This window comes from Ochlerotatus camptorhynchus, unplaced genomic scaffold, assembly GCF_037179485.1.
Source record: "Ochlerotatus camptorhynchus isolate MF236.1 unplaced genomic scaffold, CSIRO-AGI_Acam_v1.1 ptg000031l, whole genome shotgun sequence".
Classification (NCBI taxonomy): Eukaryota; Metazoa; Arthropoda; class Insecta; order Diptera; family Culicidae; genus Ochlerotatus; species Ochlerotatus camptorhynchus.
Window position 1 is genome coordinate 12455 of NW_027040522.1, and position 27997 is coordinate 40451.

The following is a 27997-nucleotide window of genomic DNA, read 5'->3' on the forward strand; positions in this document are numbered from 1 at the left end:
GTTGTTCCAAGTTGCAGCAACATACCTATTCCACAACTGGTCCCGTCACAAGGAATAACAGTTTCCATATTGGACCAAGAGATCGAAACACATGAGGACCATATGCACAGTAGTGAGATTCAATCGGACAGTATTGTTGTCGCTCACGAGGAACATGTGCAAGAGACGGCTGAACATGACGAAAATCATAATCCAAACAGTACTGAGAAAAGGTCACTGGAAGATGTTAAACTTCTGATGAGTTCCAAGAAACATGCTTCATGTGAATTGAAGTTTCAATCGTTTCAAGTGAACTGGAATAAACTCAGCGATAATATCCTCAGTCGTCTGCAAAGCTTGCAAAATTTCCGCAACGAAAGTCCTACTCAGTGCGTGCCTAGATCTCTCCAACTTACAAAAGCTGATTTGACGGGGGTTGCCAACTCGGTAGTGGATCAATTACGAACAATCGACACACATATTCGAGCGGATATCCTTGAAGGAGTAGCGAAACAAGTACTCAATATGTTCCCGTGCCTTAACTTTGTGGACGATGATGGTTTTGGATCTGGGACAGGACATGTGTGGCTGAAACATAAAATGATTAATCGGAATTCATATCTCAACAGATACAAAGAGCCGTATGTTCCGAAAGCGGATACAATGGAAATTCGAAGAAACAGGAATGTGCGAGCAGGAACGATTAAAGAGTACTGGGAAGAGACGAATAACGAATGCACTAAAGAAGTTATTTCGAAACTCTCACGGGATGAACCAGGACTACTAACTCCCGAATTTCTGCAAGCTTCGCAATCATATGTTCGTTACCGGTTTGATGAGAAAATTCCATTGAAAGATGTATTAGGGAATCTTCCCGTGCTTAGAAGAAGAATTCTTTTGAAGTATCATTTCGAGTGTGCCACGGGTGTATCAGCGGATTCGTTGGAGCAATACTTCACTGCTAAGCGTTCCAAAATTATTGATTTTTCGAAGACTAGCCGCAAGATCAGTCCTTTGGATTCCACAGCTCCGGACTACAATATTTTTAAATTCTTGTGCAGCTTGTTGGGAGATAAAATTGAGGATGTAATCGTTTTGAAAGAGGTGAAAAAAACACGAAAATGCAATAACGACAAAATAATTAAATATTTTAAATGTTTATATTGTAGATTGGTACGAAGATTGACGGTATCACCATAGATTGTTCTGGGCCTGTTCTCGTCGCCATAGGTAAGTAAAAGCTACTTAGTTTTGAAGCAAAATCGAAAAAGCGTGTTAAAATGGTAAAAATGATTATGTATTAGAGGTCATGCTAAAGGTTTAAAGTTTGTATGATGATCGATTACAATGGATTTTTTTTTTATTTCAATAATGTCGTTCTACCTTAAGTTTAGTTATCTTAATGCTATCAAATTTTAAAATGTGATGCTTATATATACAACACCCATTGGAATACATCAAAGGCCAACGACATAGTAAAGAGCGTTACGTCGGGTGAATCGTGAAATCGAATGTAAAGAATAATATCAATAAAAAAGTGCTTCTGTATTACACGCTTCACGCGACGCAATGCACTCTACTATGTCGTGGTTATTATTAATCATCATGCATTCAGGATTTAGCTAGCTATAATCTCGCTTCATTCTGTACTGCCCATAAAGGCATGAAGATAGGAAAGTTATACTTTTATGGGCTTTTAAACTTGGCACAGCTGTTGAGGACCTTAATACAAACAAAATAACAATAGGAAAACATGGGTTAGGACCGTTCATACAAATTTGACCATGGCCATTCTAATATATTATACAATAAGTTTCTAATATAAAACAATACAATGCTATTTTCAGACTGTGGAAACAACAAACGAATGTACTACGTTTTTGCAGAGCAAGTACGCCTGAGCGAAGGAACAACAAATGTGGTTGCCGCTGTTGCGGATTTGATATGCATTCATTATGTTCATAACTTTATGTATATGAAGCAAATGTCTAAGTTCTTGGAATTTGTTCAGGAATACTTTTTTAAAATCTTGCCTGCCACTGGATCAAAATCCAACGCCACTCGTAAAGGACAACAACAAAGAGTTGTAAAACGAGTAATCGAAGCCATTGCTAACCATTCTCCTATGCAATAGTAATCTATGCTTACCAAAATTTCTATATGATTGGAGCAAGAAACATATGATATGAAGAGCAAAAAGTTATGTTAATTTTATGATTAAGAGATATTTTAGAGATATTTTAGTGCTAAGGTATAAAAACCATAAATGCTGTCGTAGACAAATCAGTTGCGCAAATAAAAACACGTTTTAAAACTAAAAAAGACCTCTTTCTCTATAAAAGATCATTGGTTACAGAACTTAATGACAAATTCCATATTTTTTATGTACAGCCCAAGGCTGAAAGCCTCTTTAATAAAGCTAAATAATAATAATATTTTTTATGTACCGGTGTTTTCCATTTTGGAATATTTTTCATAACATTAGTTTACATGAGTTGATTTATAAGGTAAAAGTAATGTTAGCAAAAAATCGACTAATAAAAACTTCAACATTCTAAAGCTAAAGTATGTTTATTCAAAAAATAGTTTGACACCTTAATTCTGTGCTTATTTTGTATATGTATTTGAATATCTGAAGTCCCTTTTACTGTTCGTCTTAATTTTTATTTTAGGACTACTGAATTCAAGCGCAACATGTTAAAAAGTCAATCAACCATACGTAAACAATGACAATGAATGTCAATTTTTCACGGATTACAACTCATTCAGGCAAGCCGACATCAGCATCTGATAAACGAAATTTACTTTACCAGATCCTGCTGTCGATTTTTCTGAATGAGCTTTAATCCACGAATCATGGACGTTCAAAGTCATTGTTCACATTGAATTCATTGCATCTTTTCACATGTTGTGCAGGAATTCAAAATTGCGGATTTGGTTAAATCTGTAATGTAAATCCCTTTTCCTATAGCCATTAGACGGAACATTCCGTAGGCATCTGAAAAATACGTCTCATTATAATTTTACATGTCAACAAACTTGAACGCGTAAAATTACAATTTTGCTTCATTTCACGACATGTAAAAATACTAGCGGACGTAATTGTGTGTCATTTGAGTCGCTTACATGTGTCGGTCTTAGGAGACTTAAAATTACATGAAGTTTTCGAAGTGTGTACATTACATGTTTGTTTACGTCTCATCTTTTATGTCAAATTTGGATTCCGTCACGTGTAAAATTAGTTATTTCTAAGTGTGAACATTAAAACAAAAAATCAGCGTCGTGAATTTGCGGAAGTCTCCATTTGTAAACGATGTGGTTTCGCATCATATTAGGTATGTTCCCGTACTTGCTTTTTTGCTTTTGCTGTATCTTGCTGCAGCCTTCTGTAAGTTGCTGTAAGAAAAAAAAAAATATGGTGCAGATAGTACGGGAACATACTTTTGGTTTTTGCTGTACAGAATCTTACACAAAAGCAAATACGCGAACTAGCCTATTGATTCAGTAGACCTATTTGAGTAGTTCCAGGCCAAAGCAAAAGTTTGACTTCAGACGCGACCTTCTCCGATTTGCATGAAACATTGCCTAACTGTTTGATATGGGCAATCATTCATATTTTTTTGCTAAAATTCGGGATATCTTACATTTTTAAATGAAATATTCGATTTTTTTCAATAAATTGTAGCACTAAAACGTCACTTATAATTGAGGTGACGACTGAGAAATAAAATTTTTTACCGTGACAAATTTTATTTTTTAATTTAGAGCAAAAGCTAAAAAAGGGTAAATATTTAAATAACATAAAAATGTTCAATGTTTTATGTAACGGATGTTCAATAAAAAATGAGAATTTTTTCAGTAATATAGCTAGTGAAAAAAAAAATCAACGGATTCATTATTTTTTATTAAAAACATAATATTTATTCTTCAAAAAACTACAAGGGACAGCCCAATGGGGTTGTACGCAATGATAACGTAGGACTACGTGGAATGATATAATAAATATTTTTGTAAACTGCAGCAGGAGCTTGTGTTTTGTGCACGCTTTTTTTTTTTTTTAACTCTTTATTTGTTCCAAATTCAAAATAAATTACATTTCATTTTTAACCTAGGTGCTCCAGTTACTACAGTAACTTACCAGCCTTAATTGTTATGATATATATCTAAGTGTTTTTACATTGTTCCTGTCTTGGCAATTCAGTATTTTAAATAGGTTTTTTAAACCTGCATGTCAGTATAACAATTGATATCTTAAAACTAAAAACTAAAACTAAATCTTATCTAAGTATAAAGGGAATTAATCGTTGCAATTGAGGATTGCAACGATTTTTGCCTGAAATTATTAATTATTTTGTTGGACATTTGTGCTAAAGTCTCAACATTCGAAATTCTATGTACTTCGGTTGTACTGTACCAGGGAGGCAACTTCAAAATCATTTTCAGAATTTTGTTCTGAATCCTTTGAAGTGCTTTTTTCCTGGTAGTGCAACAACTAGACCATATTGGCACAGCGTAAAGCATGGCCGGTCTAAAAACTTGTTTAAATATTAGAAGTTTATTCGTCAGGCAAAGTTTGGATTTCCTGTTAATAAGAGGATACAAACATTTTATATATTTGTTACATTTGGCTTGAATGCCCTCAATGTGATCTTTAAAAGTTAATTTATGGTCAAGTATTAATCCAAGATATTTCACTTGGTTTGACCAGGAAATTGGAACTCCGTTCATAGTGACTATGTGACTACTAATAGGTTTCAAAAAGGAAGCCCTGGGCTTATGTGGAAATATTATAAGTTGAGTTTTGGAAGCGTTGAGAGAAATCTTCCATTTTTGTAAATAAGAAGAGAAAATATCTAAACTTTTCTGCAGTCTGCTGCAAATAACACGAAGACTTCTTCCTTTAGCGGAAATGCCTGTGTCATCAGCGAACAAAGATTTGTGGCAACCCTGAGGCAAATCAGGGAGGTCCGAAGTGAAAATGTTATACAATATATATATATATATATATAGGCCCAAGAATGCTACCCTGAGGAACTCCTGTTCTAACAGGTAGTCGATTAGATTTGGAATTTTGATAATTTACCTGCAGAGTTCTGTCAGTTAAATAATTTTGAACTAATTTCATAATGTAAAGTGGAAAATTAAACTTTTTCAATTTAGCAATCAAACCTTCATGCCAAACACTGTCGAATGCTTTTTCTATGTCTAGAAGAGCAACTCCAGTTGAGTGGCCTTCAGATTTGTTTGAACGAATTAAATTGGTAACTCTCAAGAGTTGATGAGTAGTTGAATGCCCATGGCGAAATCCAAACTGCTCATCTGCAAAAATTGAGTTCGTATTGATGTGAAGCATCATTCTATTCAAAATTATTTTTTCAAAAAGTTTACTTATTGAAGAAAGCAAACTTATTGGACGGTAGCTAGAAGCTTCAGCTGGATTTTTATCCGGCTTCAAAATTGGAACAACTTTTGCATTTTTCCATTTATCAGGAAAGTATGCCAAATGGAAACATCTGTTAAATAATTTTACCAGGAAAGACAAGGTACTCTCTGGGAGTTTTTTGATGAGGATATAGAAAATTCCATCATCACCTGGAGCTTTCATATTTTGAATTTTTTTAGTTATAGACCTTACTTCGTCCAAATCAGTCCCCCAGGAATCATCAAAAATATTTTCCTGAGAGAAAATATTCCGAAAATCCCGAGCAACCTGATTCTCAATAGGACTAGTAAGACCCAAACTGAAATTATGGGAACTCTCGAATTGCTTAGCAAGTTTCTGAGCTTTTTCCAAATTTGTGATCAAAATTTTACCACCTTCTTTAAGCGCTGGAATTGGCTTTTGAGGTTTTTTCAAAATTTTTGTGAGTTTCCAAAAGGGTTTGGAACTCGGGTCTAATTTAGAAACATTATTTTCAAAAGTTTTGTTCCTCAGGGCAGAGAATCGCTTTTTAATTTGTTTTTGCAAATCCCGCCAGATAACTTTCATGGCAGGATCGCGTGTTCTTTGAAATTGTCTCCTACGGACATTTTTAAGACGGATCAAGAGCTGAAGATCATCGTCTATTATAATTGAATCGAATTTAACCTCGCATTTTGGTACTGAGGCAGCTCTTGCTTCAACTATAGAAGTAGTCAGAGATTCAAGAGCATAATTAATTTCATCTTTGGTTTGCAAAGGAATGTTTGGATCGAAGTTATATTCCATAAATGTTCGATATTGCTCCCAATCAGCCCTATGGTAATTGAAAGTAGAGCTGTTGGGATTAGAAATTATTTCTTGAGATATTTCAAAAGTTACTGGAAGGTGATCAGAACCGAAGTCAGCATGGGTAACCAATTGGCTACAAAGTTGACATGAATCAGTTAAGACCAAATCAATAGTTGAGGGATTTCTTGCAGAAGAAAAGCATGTTGGGCTGTTTGGATATTGAATAGTGTAATAACCTGCAGAACAATCATCAAACAGAATATTACCATTGGAATTGCTTTGAGCATTGTTCCATGAGCGGTGTTTTGCATTAAAATCACCAATAATGAAGAATTTAGACCTATGACGGGTAAGTTTCTGGAGGTCACCCTTGAGAAAATTCTTTTGCTGGCCTACGCATTGGAATGGCAAATAGGCAGCTATAAACGTAAGTTGTCCAAATTTTGTTTCAACAGAAACTCCCAAAGTTTCAAAAACTTTGGTTTCAAATGAAGAAAGAATTTTATGCTTGATTCGTCTATGAATAATGATGGCAACGCCACCACAGGGTCCATCAAGACGATCATTTCTATAAATCAAGTAATTTGCGTCCTTCTTAACCTTATGGTCAGGTTTAAGGAACGTTTCAGTTATAACGGCAATATGCACGTTATGAACTCTCAAAAAATTAAATAGCTCGTCTTCATTATCTTTAAGAGATCGAGCATTCCAATTTAAAATGTTTAATGCTTTAAAATCCATTACTGAATTTTAAAGTCATGACAATATTATTAGCAAATTTTACTCCAGTTTGAATAGCATCAAACATGGAGTTAGATTTAAGCATATCAGAAATCATGTCAATTAATGAATTCTGTAAAAATTCCATTTTAGGGGCAGTAATACTTCCTAAGTCAAAATTGTCAAAATTTCCGTTAGAATTACTTTGGTTAGTATTTTGATTTCTACCCGCTGCAATAGCAGCATAGGTAGCTCCATTAACTCGTTGAACATTGTTAGCAGCGAGGGGAGTAGGTACAGATGAAACATTTGAAGCAGGTGTGATATTTGTACCTACGGGTACGAATGTAGAATTTGTTCCTCGCTGACCGTTGTTAACAGCAGAGGAATTTGTACCTGGTCGGAAACGTGGAGCGTTTCCTACCTGTCGGTTAGAACGAGATTGTAGGATCGCTTTGCGAGTCTTACATTCCCAAAAATTGGATTTGTGGTTTTCACCACAATTTGAACATTTAAATTTCTTAGGATCTTCCTTCACAGGACAGTCGTCCTTTGCGTGAGAGGAATCACCACAATTCATGCATTTAGCTGGCATGTAGCAATTTTTAGTTCCGTGACCCCATCCCTGGCACTTACGGCACTGAGTGAGGTTTTGGAAATTTCCTCCAGTCTTCCTGAAGTGTTCCCACTTCACTCGGACATGGAGCATAAGGCTAGCTTTTTCTAAGGCCTTAAGGTTGTTTAGTTCACTAGACTTGAAGTGAACTAAATAAAAATCATTAGAAATCCCGTTGCGCGAATCGCCAGGACGGGATTTCATTTTCATTTTGATTACTTGGAGTGGCACAACTCCAAGTAATTTTGCCAGTTCATCTTTGATCTGATCCAGGGATTCACCACTGGGCAGTCCTTTCATGACAACCTTGAACACACGTTCAGTTTTGGTGTCGTAAGTAAAAAATGTGTGCTTCTTCTCAGTAAGATACTTGAGAAGACATTTAAATCCGTCCAAGGTTTCAGCCAATACACGGCATTCACCCCGACGTCCAATTTGTAGTGAAAACTTAACTTTCACGAAATTCAAAAGTTCCATGCGAAGGGCATGGAAATCGGTAGTGGTTATCATAATAGGGGGAATCTTTTCCTTCTTGGCATTAAGCCGGGAAAGTTTACTAGAATTTTTCTTGGATGATGGATCATTCTCATCATCCGTGAGCAAATCAAATTGATTACTCAAATTAATTTCTTCAGAAGGGGGGTCAAGAGTTTGCCCCTTTCTTTTGCGTTTAGGCGCCATGGCGGCAGTAAATGTTTTATCCAAATCGACTTCCGAGCAGATTACTATAAGAATCTGAAGGATCGAAGAGGAATTTTCCAAATCGATATCCAAGAAGGATTACCTCGGGTAGGGTCCAAACAAGGATCGAAGAGGAATAAGAGGAGTTGAACAAGGTAGAAAATTTTTACAGGTTGAGCACTGAAAAGTGCTGTTTAAATTTGTTGTAGCTTTAGGTAGTAGTAACACTTCCTTAAGCAAAAAGCAAATAGATCCGCACGGCAAGAGAGCACGATGCGGACTGATTTTGTGCACGCTTACTTCAGCTTACTCACCGGGTGAGTCGATCGTACTCAATTTCGTCTGATGCATTAGGTTGTCAAAATCTGAGTAAACGAGAAATGTCAAACTGAGTAAAAGGCACTCAGTCAGCCAAATCCGGGACTTAGAAAAAAAATACCAGCCGTGTCGGAGCAAACGGCGAAATTATTGCATAACACAGGCCGAAATGCATTAGGGAAAGTAGGAATTGCATGCTGAGACAGTTTTCAGTCGTCAGTTAAATAAATCTGGAGCAGCTAATTTCAACTTTTTATCAGAACAAAAAAAAAACAAACTTCCCGGCTGAAAATATCTCAGAGTGGTTTTGTCTCACTCTGCGCGAGAACGTTGTTTACTCAAAATTGAGTAAAAGCGTGTCTACTCACTTTTGAGTAGCCATACTTCCCACTGAAATGAGCATGTTCGACTCAATTTTGAGTTGTTGCGAGTTACCATGTGAAGGAATAGGAATTTTAGCGGGGTTCTCTGTTTATTCTCTTTAGATTGCCCTCAGATTAACCAAGGAGCGTACAACCCAGGCGGTTTTTGTTGATTCTCTTGTATTTCGACTGGAATATCATTGGAAACGCACTACTTAGAACTACCCCAACACAACAAATGAATGCAAATGATTGTCGGTACTGGATTAGTAGTGGTAGATCTCATACCAGTAACGACCAACTTAGGTTAAATCTAACAACCTTAAACTGAAAAAATCATTATTCGATCACATCCCTACCACCTTTCAAATCCCGATAAGAAAGTTAATCAAAAACACCTTTTTAATTCATTTGGTGGCCCTGAAAAGGGCCGTTTTTGTCTGAGCCGATGATGCTAATTTATCCTCCGAAACCGTACAGAGTGCGTCCCTGTCGCTTCAGAGCGTAAACGACATCCATTGCGGTGACGGTCTTCCTCTTAGGCTGTGAACCATTTGCCGAGTTAAATTCAACTCGTGGTTAAAAGTGACATTTCGAAAGTTATTTCTTATGTTCGAAAATCCCCGTGCTGTCGATCGACCGGTTTTCGAGCCACAGTTGTCAAAATTTAACTTCTTGTCTGTCAGAAGTAACCACGCTCGGATAGCAGGGTTAATCGATAACTTTCCATCTGTCAAATTTTAACCAAAAGTTAAAATAATTCGTCAAATGGTTCAGAGCCTTAGCATGTTCTGTGTAAGTAACAGCGTCTCGAATAACGTTCTCCAAAAACACCTTCAACACGCCTCTGGTTTCCTCGTAAATAAGCCCGGAAATTCGCTTGACTCCACCACGACGAGCCAGACGGCGGATGGCAGGTTTAGTGATGCCTTGAATGTTATCTCGCAGCACTTTTCGATGACGTTTGGCTCCTCCTTTGCCGAGTCCTTTTCCTCCCTTGCCGCGTCCAGTCATTGTATATGATGGTAGATGTGTTGTCGATGAAGGTTGAACATTTGAACAATATATTTAAAATTAAAACACTTATTTTCACATTTTTTTCTGTTATTTCACATAACTCGAAAACAGTAGGCTGTGAAGTTTTAACGTATTAAGAAAAGTTGTTTATTTTAACAAGATAACCAACTTTGACAAAGTCGTGAAGTCTTCGAAACACAAATTCAATGCATTAAAAAAAGTTATAGAAAAAAATCATGTTCCACTAAAATGAAGAAATCTAAAAAAAAAACACCAAAATATACCTCTCTTAAATTTTGATATTTTGTTTATCGAGTATTGCTTAATTTTTGCTGAAAATGTCAAAATTGTATTTTTTTTTCTCGTTTTTTCACAATGTCTTTGAAATTTGAAGCTTAATCCAGTATGTTTCTTCACAAAAGCTATTTATTTTTATGTATTTGCATAAGAGAAAAATATAACATTATAAAGTTGTAGGCAAAAAAACCGAAACAGAAAAAAAACCATATTTTCGACATTTTTTTCTTTAACTCCATATAACTTGGAACCAGTAGACAGTGGAAATTTAACGTCTTTGAAAGAGCTGTTCATTTTGTCAAGATAAACAACTTTGCGCAAGACATCAAGTCTCCAAAACGTCAGAGAAAGAAGTTAGATTGTGGCACCATCTTTGCGGAAGAGTTTTGAACTATTTGTTTATGTCAATAGATGGTCCTTATTATGACGAGAAATTTTGCCGAAGACACCAAGTCGCGGAAATGCTTCGTTTCGGAGTTATTAATTTTTCTCCGCTAGGTTGCATTCCTGACCCAGTGTGCAATGTTAGCATTAGACATTTTAAGAAATTGCGCTTGGTGTTTTTCTTCCCTGCTGTTCTCTGTCGCCATATTGTCATTTTGAAAATGCCATTAGCCTTGGAATAAAATCCAAGAAATTTCAATAAAATAATGGCTAAATAAGAGATCCGAAATGATTTCCAGTGTGCATTGGTATGAATTTATGTATTGAGTTCTATTTTCTGTAAAATTAAGGTGATTCCATCAAATTCATTTGATTTCTGAAACAATCTATTTTGTTAACTTGAATTATTTTGGAGGCGCATTTATTTAACGCTCATATTATCTCAATATACACGACAAAATTTCAAGCGCATATGTTTTGGAACTTCAAAAAAGTCGAATATTTTCTTTAAGATTTTCCGCTAATCCGCATGGTGATCTTGACACCAACACTCAAACCTATTTTTACCGCTAAAGATTTCCATTTGGAAAAAAAAGTTTCAGCAGAACAGAACAACAACAAGCTAATTTATGGCGGTTGCTTTGAAGCCAATACAAATTAAATTGGCTTTATAACTGATTTTCACCAAAGCGTAATAAAGCTGCTTGGATACAATATTGCTCTTAAAGAGGCTATGAGAACCTTTTGTAGAGTATGAGGCTTCCTGACAAAAGGCTTTAAGACAGCTTTATTGTGATTCTCAAACATGCTTTATAAACCTTATCAAGAGTGGTCCACTAAGCTGTATGACGATCTTATAGCGGTTATCAAAAGGTTGTGCTGGAGCTATTAATTTTATTGGTGGTTTTATGAAATTGATCTCAATAACCACTAATAGAGTGCAATAAAACAAGAAATGCTACTTGGGATCCCCCGTGTAAAAAAAAGACCTGAGTGTATATGCAAGATTTTGCTTCGAGCATTCTGAAAATGCTTATCTACATGCGATCAAGGGGAGGAGGTTATTATTGAGGAAATCTCCCCGTTAATCATGGGAGGCTGCGGATCCTATGGACTCCCTTGAGAAGTCCAACGGATATCCAATCCAAGAAGTCCTATGAACTCCTCCGAGCTCGTTTTGTTTGCATAAAATAAATCCTTTTCTCTAGTTTATTTGTTCCGAATGAGATTTCAGCGGAACCGGTCTGGCATCCGGAAGGGACCTCAAATGGTACAGTTTGATTTCGCATATAAAATTCGTGTGAAATAATTTGCCGCATCGCTTCAATTTTTTCCTCTATTGGACTTGATCCAGAGTTCTGGATACGTTGTACGTGTTTTTTTTAAGTTCACATTTACTCCCAAAGGATCTGCGGACATTGGACTTTGTTCACTTTTCAATCAAAAATGCATTTGAATGCATGTGTCTCTCACATAAATCCTTTTTTTTTTTTCAGTGGTCGAGTACACAAACATATAAACGCTATTTGCAAATTGAAAATGGAATGACAAATGCTTACCAAATATTTGCCATAGCAATATTTAAACAAATATATGTGTTGATTACACCGGCCTATACACAGTGTCACTAAAACTACCAATATTCTCCGACCTGAAGTCAACTCTATCTTGTGTTTCAAGCACATATGTGATAAGCCCCGTTAAAAGTACTGGACAAAGAATCCAGTACCCTTAAACTCCCGCCACATACCCTGCCAATCACATATGTTCTCCTGTTCTAGCTCCTAACTGATTAAAAAAGCTTCTAACGGTGGTATCACATTTTCCGGACTTAATCTTCCCAAAATAGGCCATTTACCTGTATGCCAAATGCAATCAAAACGGCAATATTTCATATTTAAAAAATTTAAAATGGGAATATCTCCATCTTCATTCAAATACTAAATAAAACAGCAATAATGAAACAATAATAATGACAAAACAACGTAATGACAAAACAACTTAATGACAAAACAACTTAATGACAAAACAACTTAATGACAATACAACGTAATGAACCCACTCAAAGAAGGAAATACTCCCATTGTATGAACAATTTTAAAGATTTATTTTCTAAAATATTCTAACACAAACAATTAGGAAATATGTTTTACTGATAAATGGCCCATTCTGAAATTAAAATCGGGGAAATGTGATACCACCCTTCTTACTAACTGGCTAATATTTGAGGGTGCCAAAATTAGAGGATGCTAACTAACCAGATAATAGGAGCACATATGTGATAAGTCCCCTTAAATGTACTGAAAAGTCACCTCTATTTCTTTTTATTAACAACCCGTTTCGATCGAAATCATCATAAAAGGTGACTTTTCAGTACCTTTAAACTCTCACCACATACCCTGCCAATCACATATCAAGAGCCACATGTGAAAAGGGCATACAAGATTTTTGTAAACAAACCTTTGTAGGCCCTCTTCTCGCCAACCGAGGGTCGCTCACGCAAACTAACAACATCATCGGGAAGGGGAAACCTTCCCCTATCCGGTGATGTTGATAGTTTGTGTTGGTGCTTCTGTTCTAGCTCCTAACTGATTAAAGAAGCTTCTAACGGTGGATTCACATTTCCCGGAGTTTCACTTCCCGAAATAGGCCATTAACCTAAATGTCTAAAATTGTACGCATTCATAACGGAAATATTTCAAACTAATAATTTTCTAATGGGAATATTGCCTTCTTTATTCAAATATTAAATGAAAGAAACAGCAATAAGCAAAGATAAGCAAACAAATAATAACAACAAAACAACGCAATGAACACTGAAAGAAGGCAATACTCCCATTTTATAAAAAAAAACTATTGCGGAAAATCTTATGCTGATAAATGGCCCATTCTGAAATTAAAATCTGGAAAATGTGAAATCACCCTTCTTACTAACAGGCTAATAATGGAAAATGGCAAATTTTGAGGCTGCTCACTAACCAGATGATAGGAGCACATATGTGATAAGCCCCGTTAAATGTACTGAAAAGTTACCTCTATTTCTTATTTCGATCAAAACTGATTTTCAGTTTCGAACGAAATCATCAAAAGGGGTGACTTTTCAGTACCTTTAAACTCCCACCACATTCCCTGCCAATCACATATGTGCTCCTGTCCTAGCTCCTAACTGATTAAAAAAGCTTCTAATGGTGGTTTCACATTTCCCGGAGTTTCACTTCACGAAATAGGCCATTTACCCGAATGTCTAAAATCATACGCAATCATAACGGAAATATTTCATACTAAAAAAAATTCTAATGGGAATATTGCCTTCTTTATTCAAATATTAAATGAAAGAAACAGCAACTAACAAACACAAGCAAACAAATAATACTAACAAAACAACGCAATGAACATTCAAAGAAAGCAATACTCCCACTTAATAAAAAAAAACTATTTCGAAAAATATTATGGCCCATTCTGAAATTAAAATCAGGAAAATGTGATATCACCCTAATATAACTGGCTAATATTGGAGAACAGCAAATTTGGAGGTTGCTAACTAACCAGATAATAGGAGCACATATATGATAAGCCCCGTTAAATGTACTGAAAAGTTACCTCTATTTCTTATTTCGATCAAAACTGATTTTCAGTTTCGAACGAAATCATTAAAAGGGGTGACTTTTCAGTACCTTTAAACTCCCACCACATTCCCTGCCAATCACATATGTGCTCCTGTCCTAGCTCCTATAAATCGATCTGATTTTTTCTGGCTAACTATTCCACTGAATCCTATCTATCTTATATTCTATATCTCAACTCCTAACAACACTAATCCGAAATGCGACGATCGAGCTCACAGTAGTGGTTCTTCGAACTCCATAAGCAAACAAGATCTTCGATGAAAGCATTCTGCCACATCGATTGGTTTGCTCAGAAGGCACTCCCAATAAGGTAGAATTGGAAAGAGCCATCCAAGCACGGTCCCTAAACGAATTTTGTTTACCAAAAGGTCCCTATTCGGTGTCAATGGGTTCCGAGGAAATCTCCGGAGCAAAGATGGTAGCACAAAGTATTCGCTCGTACCCGTCTACAACACCTTTGCTCTTCAGAAGACCTCGGAGAAGCTAAATAATTTCGATAAAATTCGTTGGACCACCAGTGAGCTCGATCCAATAACAAAAAAATCAATGCCAAACAGCTTGTTAGAACAGATTTGGAATTTCCATCATACCGAGGAACACGGCCGAAGCCAAAAAGGTCGAAATTAATGATTTCCAGCCAAATAACTTATTTGCCCAATTTGGTATTGGGTCACTGGAATTTTGAAGAAGCATCGCAGCAGGCTGCTTCGAAAACGTCAAATTTTGGTCCTCGGTTTGAATACTAGAATGTTGACGATGGGTACACCTCTCCCAAAATCCAGCGTACACTAGATTCGTCTGCGTACGCTGCAATTTGGGAGTTGCAGTCTGCGTGCAACTGTCAGCAGTATTCACTGCATACGTCGAACGTTCCAAAATGTCATGGAATGTTTTGGCGTACGTTGCGAAAACTTCTGACGTTGTTTTGCAGCGCTGTACCTCAGCGATTCCTGCTGTGAAAACCGAATTTAATTCGGCTTTGCTGCACCTAAATCCATTACAAACATTTGGTAATTCCCCCTCAAAATATGCACTATTTTCTAATTCCTTATTAATATTGCTATCTTGTTCTATAAAATCATCATTTAAATTTACCTTATCATACTCCACGGTTGAGGCACTCTGGGTAGTTTCATAGCTGGGTTTTGGCACCGGTGGAACGTGCCTCCAAAAACTTTCACCACCCATCTGTTTGCTAGCTGTCTTAATAAACGGCTGACGGATGTAGTCAGCAACCGGTGACCTTACCTGGGCATATTCGTCGGTAACCGGTTGCGTTTTGGCCCGTTCACGACGGTCCCGCCCTGAGAGCTTTGGCTTTAACGAAGCTGTTTTAATGTGCCGATACATGACCGCAAGCTCGCTATCAGGGTTGGACCGCATGAATCCCGGTAATTTAACCGGTTTAGCACTCCGGCCGGACCGGGTCTGACTGACATCACGACCATTCGCAACATTCCTAGCAAACATTCTGGATTTTGTGGCGTTTGGAAAGCTTGGTTGAAGAACTCTTGAAAACACGTCCGTCTAATAACTACCTCAGAAGCCTCTTACCGGTTGTTAGGAGCGGCATTACTTATATAGGCTTTTGGAGGGTGAAAATTTTGTTAACATGGTGTTGCTATGGTACCGACTGGACGTCGATGCGCGTGGGGGGAGTAAATCGTCAAAATCGAATGTTTTGATCGAAATAGGCATGTATGTTATCTTCTGCACTGAAACGTCATTTGTTTCATGAGACACCATCAACGGGAAAATTTGTTACTGACAGTTTTAGGATGCTTGAGGCCTTGATTGTGGGACAGTGTCAAGTGGTTCTTTTACCAGCAGTGGGCTAGCTGATGGGTACCTATGAGAATCTCCACAACGAAGGGAATTCCGGAAGCCGGAATTCCGATAGTAGCTAAGGTGTGATGATAGAGTCGCCTTTATTCAGTCCGGGGTGTTGGTGCGCAGCGGTTAATCCCAAGGTAGTTCCCGGCTGAAACAGCTGAAAAACATCGTCCGAGTTTAAGACAAGAGATAACCCATGGATGCTTAGTACCGCAGGACCGATTGTTGACTTCATTGCTAAGCTGTCCTAAAGCGCCATGGGTTATCTCTTGTCTTAAACTCGGACGATTTTTTTTTTCTGCTGAATTCAGTTGGGAACTACTTATGGATTAACCGATGCGCACCAACACCCGGAATGAATAAAGGCGACTCCGTCGACAAACAAACAAGCCAGAGAAGGTCAGTCCGCGAAGGTAAATGGCATCTCTTTGAATTCACAACTGTTAAAAGGTTCGGACCTAAGGGAGAGACCGCAGACCTACGTGCTGGAAGCGCGCCACAAAAAAATAAATTATCGACGACTATTCCTATATTCAATCATCAAGCGTTTCAGTCCAACGAGTCTAACGTAAGAGGGTCTAGGATAAGAAATGAGCGGATTCAAAACAAACTGCCTTGGCAACCTATGCTTAGTATAGTCGCTATATTCATAGTCTGGCGGATAGAATCTCGGGAACCAGTTGAGCTGTCATATAGCGGAACCAATCGAGCAAATCACGACCAACAACAGAAAAGTGCACATCAACTATGACGAACAAAATTTCGGAAACCGTTTTCTCGTGACTCAAGGCTCGCCTACACAAACTAACACCATCTTTAGGTTGTGAAATATTTCCTCTATTAGATGATCCTGGTAATTTACCTCGTTTTGTTAATAAAAGTGGATAGTACCTTTTCAATTGTTGGTCTACAATATATTGAATTGGTTCCGCTTTTTGATAGATCGAAATTCTATCCGCCAGACTATGAATATAGCGACTAAAATGCTTAGGCGATTTCTAGCAACACTGTCAATGTGTCAATGCACTCAAGATAGGTGCTGCTCGATTGGCTCTGGCTTTGACAGCTAGTTGTGTTCAAAGTAAGACAGTCCACTCCTCTCTTATCCTGGACTCTCTCTAGTTTAACGGATTCCCTACACGGCCAATCATACCAACTCAGCGACTGAGATTAATTGACTCAGAGAATTTTCTTTCCATACGAAATTTACTCAGATTTGAAAAAAAAAACTGCAGTTACTCACAAACTATGAGCAAATCTGAGTAAATTTCGCATGGAAAGTAAATTCTCTGGGTCAAATAATCTCAGTCGCTGAGTTGGTATGATTGGCCGTGTACTCTATTTCACAACACTCATTTTAGAGGGCCGTATGCACTTGGAAAACAAATTGAGACTGGCGCGGGGCAATCATAGCAAGGCAGCGTGACGATTTCTGAAAACTTCAGGCTTTTCATAAGCTACGTTATAACGTTATAAGTTACTTTATTTCGATGTTGCCTTGTACATATCGGGGTATGACAAGGCTGTCAAAATCAAATAACCCTCATTAAATTTTAATGTATATTTTCAAATACGTTTGAGTTAAAAACGGGAATATCACGAGTTAGTTCTCAGAACTTTGCGCTCATATTGCTTTGCAAACTCTAGTCTTAACTCAGGCGTAACATTTAAAACGGCACAAAAGCTTTTCTAAACAAATGTTGTAGGGCCCTTTACACGTGAACCGAAATACGCTCACGAAAAACAAACATCACTATCGGAAAGGAGAGAATTTCCCCGACCCAATTATGTTGTTGGTTTGCGTGGGCGATCGTCGGTTTACGTATAAAGGGCCTAACAACTTTTGTTTACAAAAGCGTTTGTGCCGTTTTCACATGTTACGTCTTAACTGTAGAAAAATAGATAAAAGAAGCAAACACTTACTGTCATGGCTGGACCTTTCCATTGAGGAAATCGGAGCAAACGACGCCAAAAAGAAGTGGATTTGCGGGTACGGCATTCAATTGTTCTGCAACTTGTTCGGGTCCACACTCCGGGCGATCGATGTTCAGCCTGGAAAGCTAATAATGGAAAAGAAGAGTTAGTTTAATTTTATCTATTGTAGCTGGTTAAATATACTTACTTTGAGTGACATCCATTGGCAAATTATTTGCAGCGTCTTCCTTGCCACTGATTAGGTTGTTGGGGTGGCCAGTTTTCAGACCTGGTCCACAATGGAAGGTTCCTTGTCCATCCGCGTTCAGCTTGACTTGAATTTTTCTGTTCGACTGCTCCACTGAAGAATTTTGAACGAATGACAGCTTATTTTTCAGCGATTGCTGCGATATTTTTTTTCTGTATTTTCAGTGATTTGTGATTGCTGCGTTTTTTTTCAGAAACCGACCTGAACACGTGGCACGTGAATGAGTGTTTGGCGCACAGCATCGTCTCTCGTTTGAAGCAATAGCAATTTCAGTGACGAGTACTGCCGGGTACGGGTAGCCGATTACCGAGGAAGCTGGTGGAAACTTTTCATGCTTCTGATGGAAGATTTTCAAGTTCCTGGTGGAAGCTTTTTAAGCTTCTGGTGAGCTTTTCAAAATCAACGGTACGTATGGAATGGTAAATAAATGTTGCAGTCATCTTTAGTAGAATTATTCCATATTTTGTTCATATCTGTTTGATAAAGTGAGGTAAAAACCCTATAAGGAATCAGCATTTCCTGGACACTTGACGAGTACGAGCTTCCCATCCAACCCATCCAAAACACCGAGACAGTTGGGCTTGTTCCATTTCTTTCTGAATTCATCCGCTGAATTCTTGTTTCGTGTACGACATGAACTTTGTTTTTGCCAGCTTATCGTCAGAGGGTAAATGAAGTCTGTGTTTCTGTTTTAAAAGCATCTATCCTAGAACAAATTGTACTGTTGTTTTGCTTAACGTCGTGTTTAGAGTATCATCCAAACCATTTGTTGAATAGTTGTATCATTTGAGTTATAGATCAGGTATGGTATTTTTCATTCGGGTCTGTTGTGGAAGACAACCGTTGCTCTGCGCTGATTCCGTCAGGATGAGTGCATTTCTTCGTTTCCAATCGATGTTGCACTTTTTGGAAGAGTGCTTCAAATTATTCCTGTACCATATGGAAGTTTGGAGCACACTAATCATTCTATTCTCACATCTCGACGAACTATTGAATAAGTTCAAAAATTTCAAAAAAATGTGTAGATAGGGTAAATGCCACTCCGTGGAAACGACGTCGTTTTGTATGGAAAATGTATGCAAGAAACTTCAAGTCGATGCCATCTACACTGATCTTACAGCTGCGTTTGATAGATTTGTGCACGACGTTCTGCTAGCAAAGCTTGAAAAAATTGTATGTTCTGCTTCCTTAGGCTTAGATCGTACCTCGTGCGACGTGAAATTACTGTATGCATTGGAAACTACTCATCATACTGTTTCTCAAACAGTTCAGGAGTTCCACTGGGTAGCACTGTGAGACCACTGCTCTTCTCTTTATTTGTGAACGATGAAACGTTTATTCTGCTACGTGGAGGTAAATTGTTTTTCGACGATGACTTGAAGATTTACCTAGTCGTTGTAGGCTATGCTGACTGTTTAGAATTACAAGTGCTGCGTAATTAGTTTCTTTCGAGCTAGGACTGCCGTTTTGGACGATTATAACTTTGCTGATACTGCAATTCAACGTGTCGATCACGTTAAAGACCTCGGTGTCATGAAAAGCTCACGTACACTCGCCACTTCTCAACCACGACCGACAAAGCAAATTGTCAGCGTGGATTCATGTTCAAGATCTCTAAAGAATTCCGTGATCAACTGTGATTAAAGCCCTTTACAGTTCATTGGTACGCTCACTTCTGGAATTCGCGTGTGTCGTCTGGAATATGGAAGTATGGAGTGGATTCGAAGCTGTTCAACGCAAATTACGATTAAGTATCCGTTTAACTTGCTGTTACTATGTTTCGGTCCCAGTGGCGCTACAGTTGCTTATTTCGAGCAAAAAAACAAAAACAAACGCAATTCAAAAACGGGGTTTCAGCTTATGGAAAATATGTAATTTTCCCCCAATAAGTTTGATATATTTGAAAATATCGATCTATAACAATCCACAACATCGATAAAGACATTAGTAAAACCATGCAACCTGATGTCTAAATTGACGTTTGGCTGAAAACGATCTTCTGATAAGCTGTAACGAGAGAATTTTCCATAAGAGTAGCCATAGAACTTTTCATCAGAGCAATATGGTAAAAGGCTATGAGGCAATGAACAAAAAGTTTGATTTTCCCGTAGGAATTTCCATGTAAATTTCAGATGGTTTGTGCCAAGTCAGTTTATTACCAAACGAGTTTAAATTTTGAGAGGCCAATCAGGACACGATTCTTAACCGTTTAAGCACTATTGAGCAAAAATTTATAATTTTGCATCAGTCTAATGAGCACTATTATATAATTTTTACTCAGCGATCTCGTTGTAGAAAAAAAATCAGATAGTTTCACGTCAGTGCTGACGTAGCGCAGTTGGTAGAGTCAAGATTTACCAAAGCGGTCGTCAGGATTTCGAGTGCAGCATCTCGGTGCAGTTTATAATTTAGTTGTGCGTGTTGTTTTTAACTAATTTCAACGAATATGATTATCTTTAGGTAAAATCAAAAAATTCGCCGCCATGTAAAAACAATATTTAACTCGGCTTTAATATGAAGCTGTGTAGTGATTATTAGATAATCGGGAATATTATGAATAAGTGCCTTTAAAGTCCACGCACAACTAAACAGCAGAATAACAGCTGTATACAAGTTTTATGCCTTGTTCAGACTACAGAGTTATAACATGTTATAGCGCTATCTTGATGGTGGTTTCTGTGTTGCAATTATTTGACAACCATTATAACATGTTATAACTCTCCAGTCTGAACAAGGCATTATAGAATATGCAATAAGCGCAATAAAGACTTGTCCAGATAGCCAAAAGTTGCTGACTAATACCCCGTTCACATTACAGCCTATATCACGTAATATAGGCTGTCTTGCAATAAGCACTCATACATAGGATTTCCAGTGAAAACTAGATGTATGAGTGCTCATTGCAAGACAGCGTATATCACGCTGTAATGTGAACGCGGTGTAAGATTGCTAGATTTTTTTGACACAAAGCGTTTACGTCATGAAAAATTTAAGTTGGGCATATAGTGTTAAAATCATGGTCAACCTGCGGCGAAGCAGCTGGCGAGTCGGGTCAAAGTCCAATAGTGCGGAGACCCTATTCAAGATTCTCTGTAAACCACCGATTGCACTGTAGAGCTCTGGGTTGAACATTGATGTCAATTTGTTCAAGGAGAACAGGACAATCGGTGCGTCCTTGCAAAATAACTGCAATTAGCAATGCCCCTGCTGTATCTCTTCGGACCGACAGGGGCTCCAGATGGATCAGTTGCAGACAATCGGAAGGAATCCGTCCACGGCAGTTTACGTAGCGCATATCTCAGGAACCGTCGCTGAACAGACTCAACTCTTTCGACACTGTTGTTCTAGTGAGAAGCCCAGACAAGGAGCAGTACAATGATTTAAGGCAGTGGACATTCATGAAGTCTTTGGCAATCCTGAAGATAAACCCTAAAATTCTGAAAGCTTTGTCGACGGTATACGAGACGTGCTGCTTGAAAGAGAGTTGTGTATCCAGAATCACGCCTAGGTCCTTAATTTGGTTGACGCGCTGACCTCCACGGACCGTTGAAAAACGTGCAGTAGTGGAGACAACAAACTGTCCAAGTGCGTTTTGAGGAACGCCGATGGAATTCCGTCAGGACCCGGATTGTACGACGACTTGAGTTTCGAGGAAGCCCTGGAAAACATGGGATTGCTATCAATGCTGCTCATGGTTTGGCCAGAGAGTGGTACGTAACTGGCAGCCAGTGGGGCATGGTCGTAACTCAGTCTCTCGTCCGTGTTAGCACTAGCAAATTTTTCAGAGAACAGCTGACAGATATCTTGCGCAAATGAGACCACGTTACCATTATGTGTCATAGACGACGGCAGACCAGCTTCATGACGTTGTTCGGTGTCAAACTTCCAGAACTGCTTGGGACGTGACATCTTAAGCTTTCTCTGCAATCCTCGTCGATACTGAAGAAAGCACCGTTTCGCAACTAGTTTGTATTCGTGATTGATCCTGACATAGTGACGTTGAAGGAATAGTGTGCGGTGCTTGGTAAATTTCCTAAGAGAGGCCCTCCTTTTGGATTTCAGTCGACGAAATTCGCTCGTATGCCATGGCGGATGAGTCGTATGATGATGAATCTTTTTCGGAACATGTCTGTCAATGACATATGCCAAGACATTGGAAATAGTTTGAGCGGACTCAATGTCAACGGTGTCCAATAAATTGTCCCAACCTAAACGGGGGAGTATCTCGGCGACTGTATACAGACTACGACTGCATAGACTATACATCATCTTCCGAGGGAAAGAAGGTCTGGGTTACGGTGACTTTTCGCGAGAATGGTTCTTCTTACTATCGCATGAGGTGAGCATCCAATGTACTGCCTGTTAAAGTATGCCAACAAAAACAGATAAGTCAATCCTGCCTGCTACGTTAATCTAGATCACTTGCATTATTTTAAATTTGAACACTAGCTGATATCCTGCAAAGTTCGAAAAAAGTGGTGTAAATTTCTGTTCAATATGATGCACATAAATGGAGCGTCACATATCATATACGTTTACATTATATATCAAGAGCAACAATTGAAAATGCCTCAACTTCATTTTGTAAGCAAACTTTGTAAGACCATTTTGTCGCGAGCCGAAGTCCGCCAACGCAAACCAACAAAAAGAACAGGTAGGGGAAATTCTAATCTACACAATTGTGTTTTTGATTTGTGAATGTAGGTTTCGGTTCGCGAGAAAATGGCCTCACAAGGTTTGTTTACACAATTGAGTTGAGGCCTTTTCAATTGTTGATCTTGATATCATGTAAAGTTCTGACACATTTCATGCAATGCAGCACATATTGTGTACAAAAGTCCATCTTTGTAAACAACATTGTTTGCAAGTTGCTCGGTTGCGTGAAATGAAACATAAGTCTACGTGAATGAATGTTTACATCACAATTAAAATCCAGAATTTTTATCTGTGTGGCTCATATAAATAAACCAATCGTTCTAAATATTTCAAATTTGACAGGTTATATTGGTTTGTTTACTCTTTAGAGAGGTTCAGAACAATAAAAAACAGATCATACTGTCAAAAATGAATGATAAAATTAGATCATGGATTGGTCTATTATAAACAACACGCGATGTAAACATTCTTGGAAGTGGTGCCAGAAATGATAAAAATTATCTTTTATGTGGTGGCAGCCTGCATGACAAGGTGTTTGGAGTGTTTCACAGTTTGTTTTTGTGGGTGTTAACACAAGGTGGCAGAGTGACTTACCCCCTGAGTTACCCTTTATCTTGAAACTGCCATTTTTCTAAAGTTCATGAAACTTTTCAAAAGTTCTCGGATAATCCCTATCGTCTAGACGTTCAATGCAGTTCCCAGAGTTTTCTTGAAGTTCTCCAGATATTTCATTAACTTTCCTGGAGTTATTTGGATTTCCATGAAATTTCCGGAACTTTCCGAAGGTTCCCACTATTTTCCTGAAATAAGATCGAAATAAATAATGTAGTTCTTAGATTTTCAATGAAGTGCTCGATTTTTTTCTGAAGTTAATGGGGCCTCCCTTAGCTCAGTTACAGCTATAAAGCAAGACCATGCTGGAGGTGGCTGAGTTCGATTCCCGGTCTGGTCTAGGAATTTTTCGAGTTAAAAAATTTCAAAGAATCATCAAAGAAGAAAAATAAGGAACTGCCCTTAAATTATCGAAACTAATTCTCAAAACTTCCCCAACATTCTAGACTTTCCTGATGTTTAACGTACTTCTCTGATGTTATTAGAACTCTTTAAAAGTTCTCGCAATTTCTCATAATTTTTCTGAAGTTTTTAAATCTTCTTTCAATCTCTCAGAGCTTCCTAGAAATATTTTATTCTACCTGAACTTTTCTTGACTTCCCTTACGTTGTATTTCCATTGGAACCACCATTAAGATCTCTGATAAACCCTTAAGGCTTCTAGCTCTAGGTTCTCCGAACTACTTGGTACTTTTTGAAAGATTCAACCATTTTCTTCTAGTAATTTTAACTTCCGTATAATTCTCTGGATATCCCTTCTCAGAATGTTCCAAAAGTTTTCGGAACTTCCGTTATGTTCCAAAAGTTTGTTAATGAAATTTCCCTGAAATTCTTGGAATTTACTTTCGTGCCTCAGAACTTCTTTAAAGTTCTTTAAATTTTTGTGACGTTAATGGGGCTACCCATGAAGATCTCTAATCTTTCCTGGAAGATCATGTTCCTGGAATTGCCCTTAAGTTAATGGAACTACCCGAAAGATCTGTAAACTTCCGTGAGATTCTCTAGACTTCCGTGAATTTTCTGGATCTGGATGAATTTTTCATAATTTCCCTTAAACTATCTTTACATTTTGGAACGTTTTAAAGGTTGGTCCTAAAGTTCTCGAAATTTACCCTAAGTTCTCGGAACTTCCTCGATGCTCCCGGAATGTTTCTGATATTCATGGAACTAGTGTTGGTAAAATCAGACATCAATTGATATTTTTCCGCTCTCATGCGCTCGAAATATCATGCGTGATATTAGAACAAAATTTCATACTTGATATTGATTTTACAAGCTCCTTTGATATTGCGAGACTATTCACAACGTGCAAAAATCAAACTGAGAGTTGACTCGACACAAAAATGATTCCATTGCACATCGTTTTCTTAGAAAGAGAAAGCATAGTTGGCTATCTCTTTGTAATCTTCATCGATGACAGACGCGAAGCGACTGCTGCAAGCCGTTATGGAAGTTTCGGTTGCATTCGAGTGTAAAGCAAAAATCATTAAACTCAATCTCACCACAGTTTGGTGAGATTTGCAGTTGGTGAGTTTTGTTAACTTGATATTCCGAGCTGCGATATCACAGCTTGCAAAATCAACCGCAGTTGTTTGCTTGTTGATTTTTGTCTACGAAAATCAAACGTGATCTTGGGCGTTGGTGAGATTTGATTTTTTTGATATTTTCCCAACGCTGATGGAACTGTCCCAAAGCTTTCAGAAGCACCCCACGGTTTATTGAAAAGTTTTCACAGTTTTCCTGAAGTTAATGAAACTTCCCTGAAAGTCGGTGTTCTTCACTTAAGTGAATTTTCCTGAAATTGTTGGGACTTTTCTGAAGCTATCGGAAATTTGAGTGCATGTGTATTAGACTGATGCAAAGTTTGAAATTTTCACTTCACGGTGCTCAAACGGTTCCAAATTGAGTCCTGATAAGCCTCCCAAAAGTTGAACTAATTTATTAACACACTGACTTGGCACAAACGTTATGAAGTTATATGTTATATGGAACTTACCATACACACTTAGAAATGATGACTGACTACGGTCATTTTTGTCGAACTTTCAAAAGCTGAACTGTTGTTGTTTATTTCATGAGTTTTAAGGCTTAAAAAAGAAAACTGCACTACACTGGCAATACTCGATTATTTAAACGAGGCCGACTGTGACAATGAACAAAAAGTTTGATATAGTAGTTTCCATATAAACTTCAAATGGTCTGTGCCAAGTCAGTTTCTTACCAATTAATTTAAATTTTGGAAGGTTAATCAGGACCGAATTTGGAACCGATTGAGCACTATGGAACAAAAATGTCAAATTCTGCTTCAGCCTAATGTGCATATACAAAGCGGCCCAAATAAAACCAAACTATTTGTACTTCATGGGCGCATTAAATTTCATATTTGATGCGCTTACAGATTTCAAGGCACATTTATAAGCAGAATTTTTTTCAAACCTTTGTTTTTGAGTTTGTAATATTTTGATTGAATATGGATTAGTTAAAACATTTCTTGTGTTGTATGTTTGCAGCGCAATTTTGGTTGGAGCACATAGTAATCTAGATGGGTATTCAAAAATTCCTCATGCATGTTGGTGCGTAGTATTTATAAGAGGAGCGCATGTAAATCGATATGTTTACGCCAAGTTTAAATTGATTTAAGAAGATGAAGAATAATAATCGGTTTTTGGAGCTGGTTACCCGTCGTAAGAAAGGCCTGGTTATGCTAATTTATGGCTGCGGACTACAGGTTTGACATGATGTGGAATAAACATATGAAAATGCATGGCAGAAAACAGGATAAAGGGAGGTGGTAAGGTGGATTTAATTTGTTAGAAAAAATTCAGCACAGATATGTTAGCCATCATTACTGAAAATCTCGTGTTTAATTCCATTCTAAAAACTTTGATCTTGCAGTTCACAGAATTCCGTAACAATTCCGCGTTGTCGAATATTCAATCTGTAATCGTATACTCATCGAGGATTCTATAGAATAACCTAACAAGGTATTGACAATACAGAGAAAAAATTGCATAACAATCGAAAACCTCAAGAAATGCCAAGAAATTTTGCTCAAGATACTATTTTTTTTTACCTGAATGACACATGCAACATACATGAAAGATAACTGTTCTGAAAGATTCATAAGGATCTTCCAGCTACATAAAAGGCATTTAAATCTTAAGCCGCATTTGAATTTGGACAATGAATATTTCTTCATAACTTGTAGTCCGGATGCTACACGCTTGATGCTGCTATGTGATTTTAAAAATATCATCACTTCCATTGAGGCATCTATGATTCATGACACATCATGCATCATCATTCGTGATGCCGTCGTTTGTTGACTTTTATCTCCCGTTTGCAAGAAACAAGTTCACATCACTCAAAGTGGTGATTCGGCTCTCGCGTGCGTGCGTGTCATTGAGGAGATTTCGTGTCTGCAAGCAAGCTCCATCAACGAATGTTTCATCAACGCATTGACGTTCCAAATGAGCGATCAGTAAATATTGGACTTGTTACTGACATGAGAAAACTTCAAGGTCTAGGTGCCGGCAAAGACGTCGGAAAGTTTACCCTTTTCTGAAGTTACCCAACTAGGACCTATGGCAAGAAGCAGAGTGATTAATCATCATCACGAACTGATACGTCGTTTCCCAGTCAGTACGATGCGAGTGAACGTGTTTCGGGTTGGGTGATCCATTTTGAATAAGTTGCGAATGTTACTGAAAACTTTCAGAACAGAATCAAATTAAACGCTTGATTCTTGTCCTCCTGCAATTACGTAACAATTACGCAAAAGGCATCACTAGGTAAAACCCTAAATCTAATTTGCTTCTGAGATAAAATTCCTAGAAATTCCCACGCGCAAACCGCACGGAGAACCGCGAGATAAATCGACAAAAACGAGGCATTTTATTTAATTAATCCAAACACTTCCATTTCCAACCGCAAAGACTAAGAGGTACTGAGGCTAATTTTCATTTTCGCACAAGCAATAATAAAAGAAATTGCTTTGCTAGACCAATCCAGCATCTTGTTGGTTGGTGGTCCCGACCCGTCCAGTAGCTGCCAATAGGAAAATCTCATCCAAATGCTCATCATCAGACAAAGATGGACCCTGGCAAACCGCCGCACTCCACAGCAGTCGTGGGGAGGTAATAATTTCTGAATTAGCGTCACCATAATCTTTACGTCTGTTGATCATTTGGAGAATTGGAAGCAGCAGATTCTGTCTGCTTTGGCATCGCGCAGTCGGCAGATTTACGTAGGTACCGACCGTAGATAGAGAGGGAGATAGATCCGCCGCGGAATGCGAGAAAAAATTAATTACTCCCATTTCGTCGTGTCTCACCTTCGCCGGTTCTATTGACTTCTAGAGGTTCAGAATGAGCGCGAACATATGTCGCAAAAGGTTTGCCATTTGTCCTTCCAACAGCAGAAGAACGACGACGACGGTGGTTGTAAGCATTTGAACCTGGACGGTGGTCTTCCCCCCTGTCGAGCGATCCCGTGGGATTTCTGA

General features: G+C 38.0%; 1 protein-coding gene across 1 annotated transcript; it reads left to right on the forward strand.

Annotated features, from left to right (window-relative positions):
- The first annotated feature begins 4 nt into the window (after positions 1-4).
- LOC135708483 (uncharacterized) lies at positions 5-27997 on the forward strand. The gene is made up of 3 exons (XM_065230612.1): positions 5-1083; positions 1149-1209; positions 27852-27997. Exons 1-3 carry the CDS (start codon positions 103-105, stop codon positions 27995-27997), a joined length of 1188 nt encoding a protein of 395 aa, XP_065086684.1. The 5' UTR covers positions 5-102.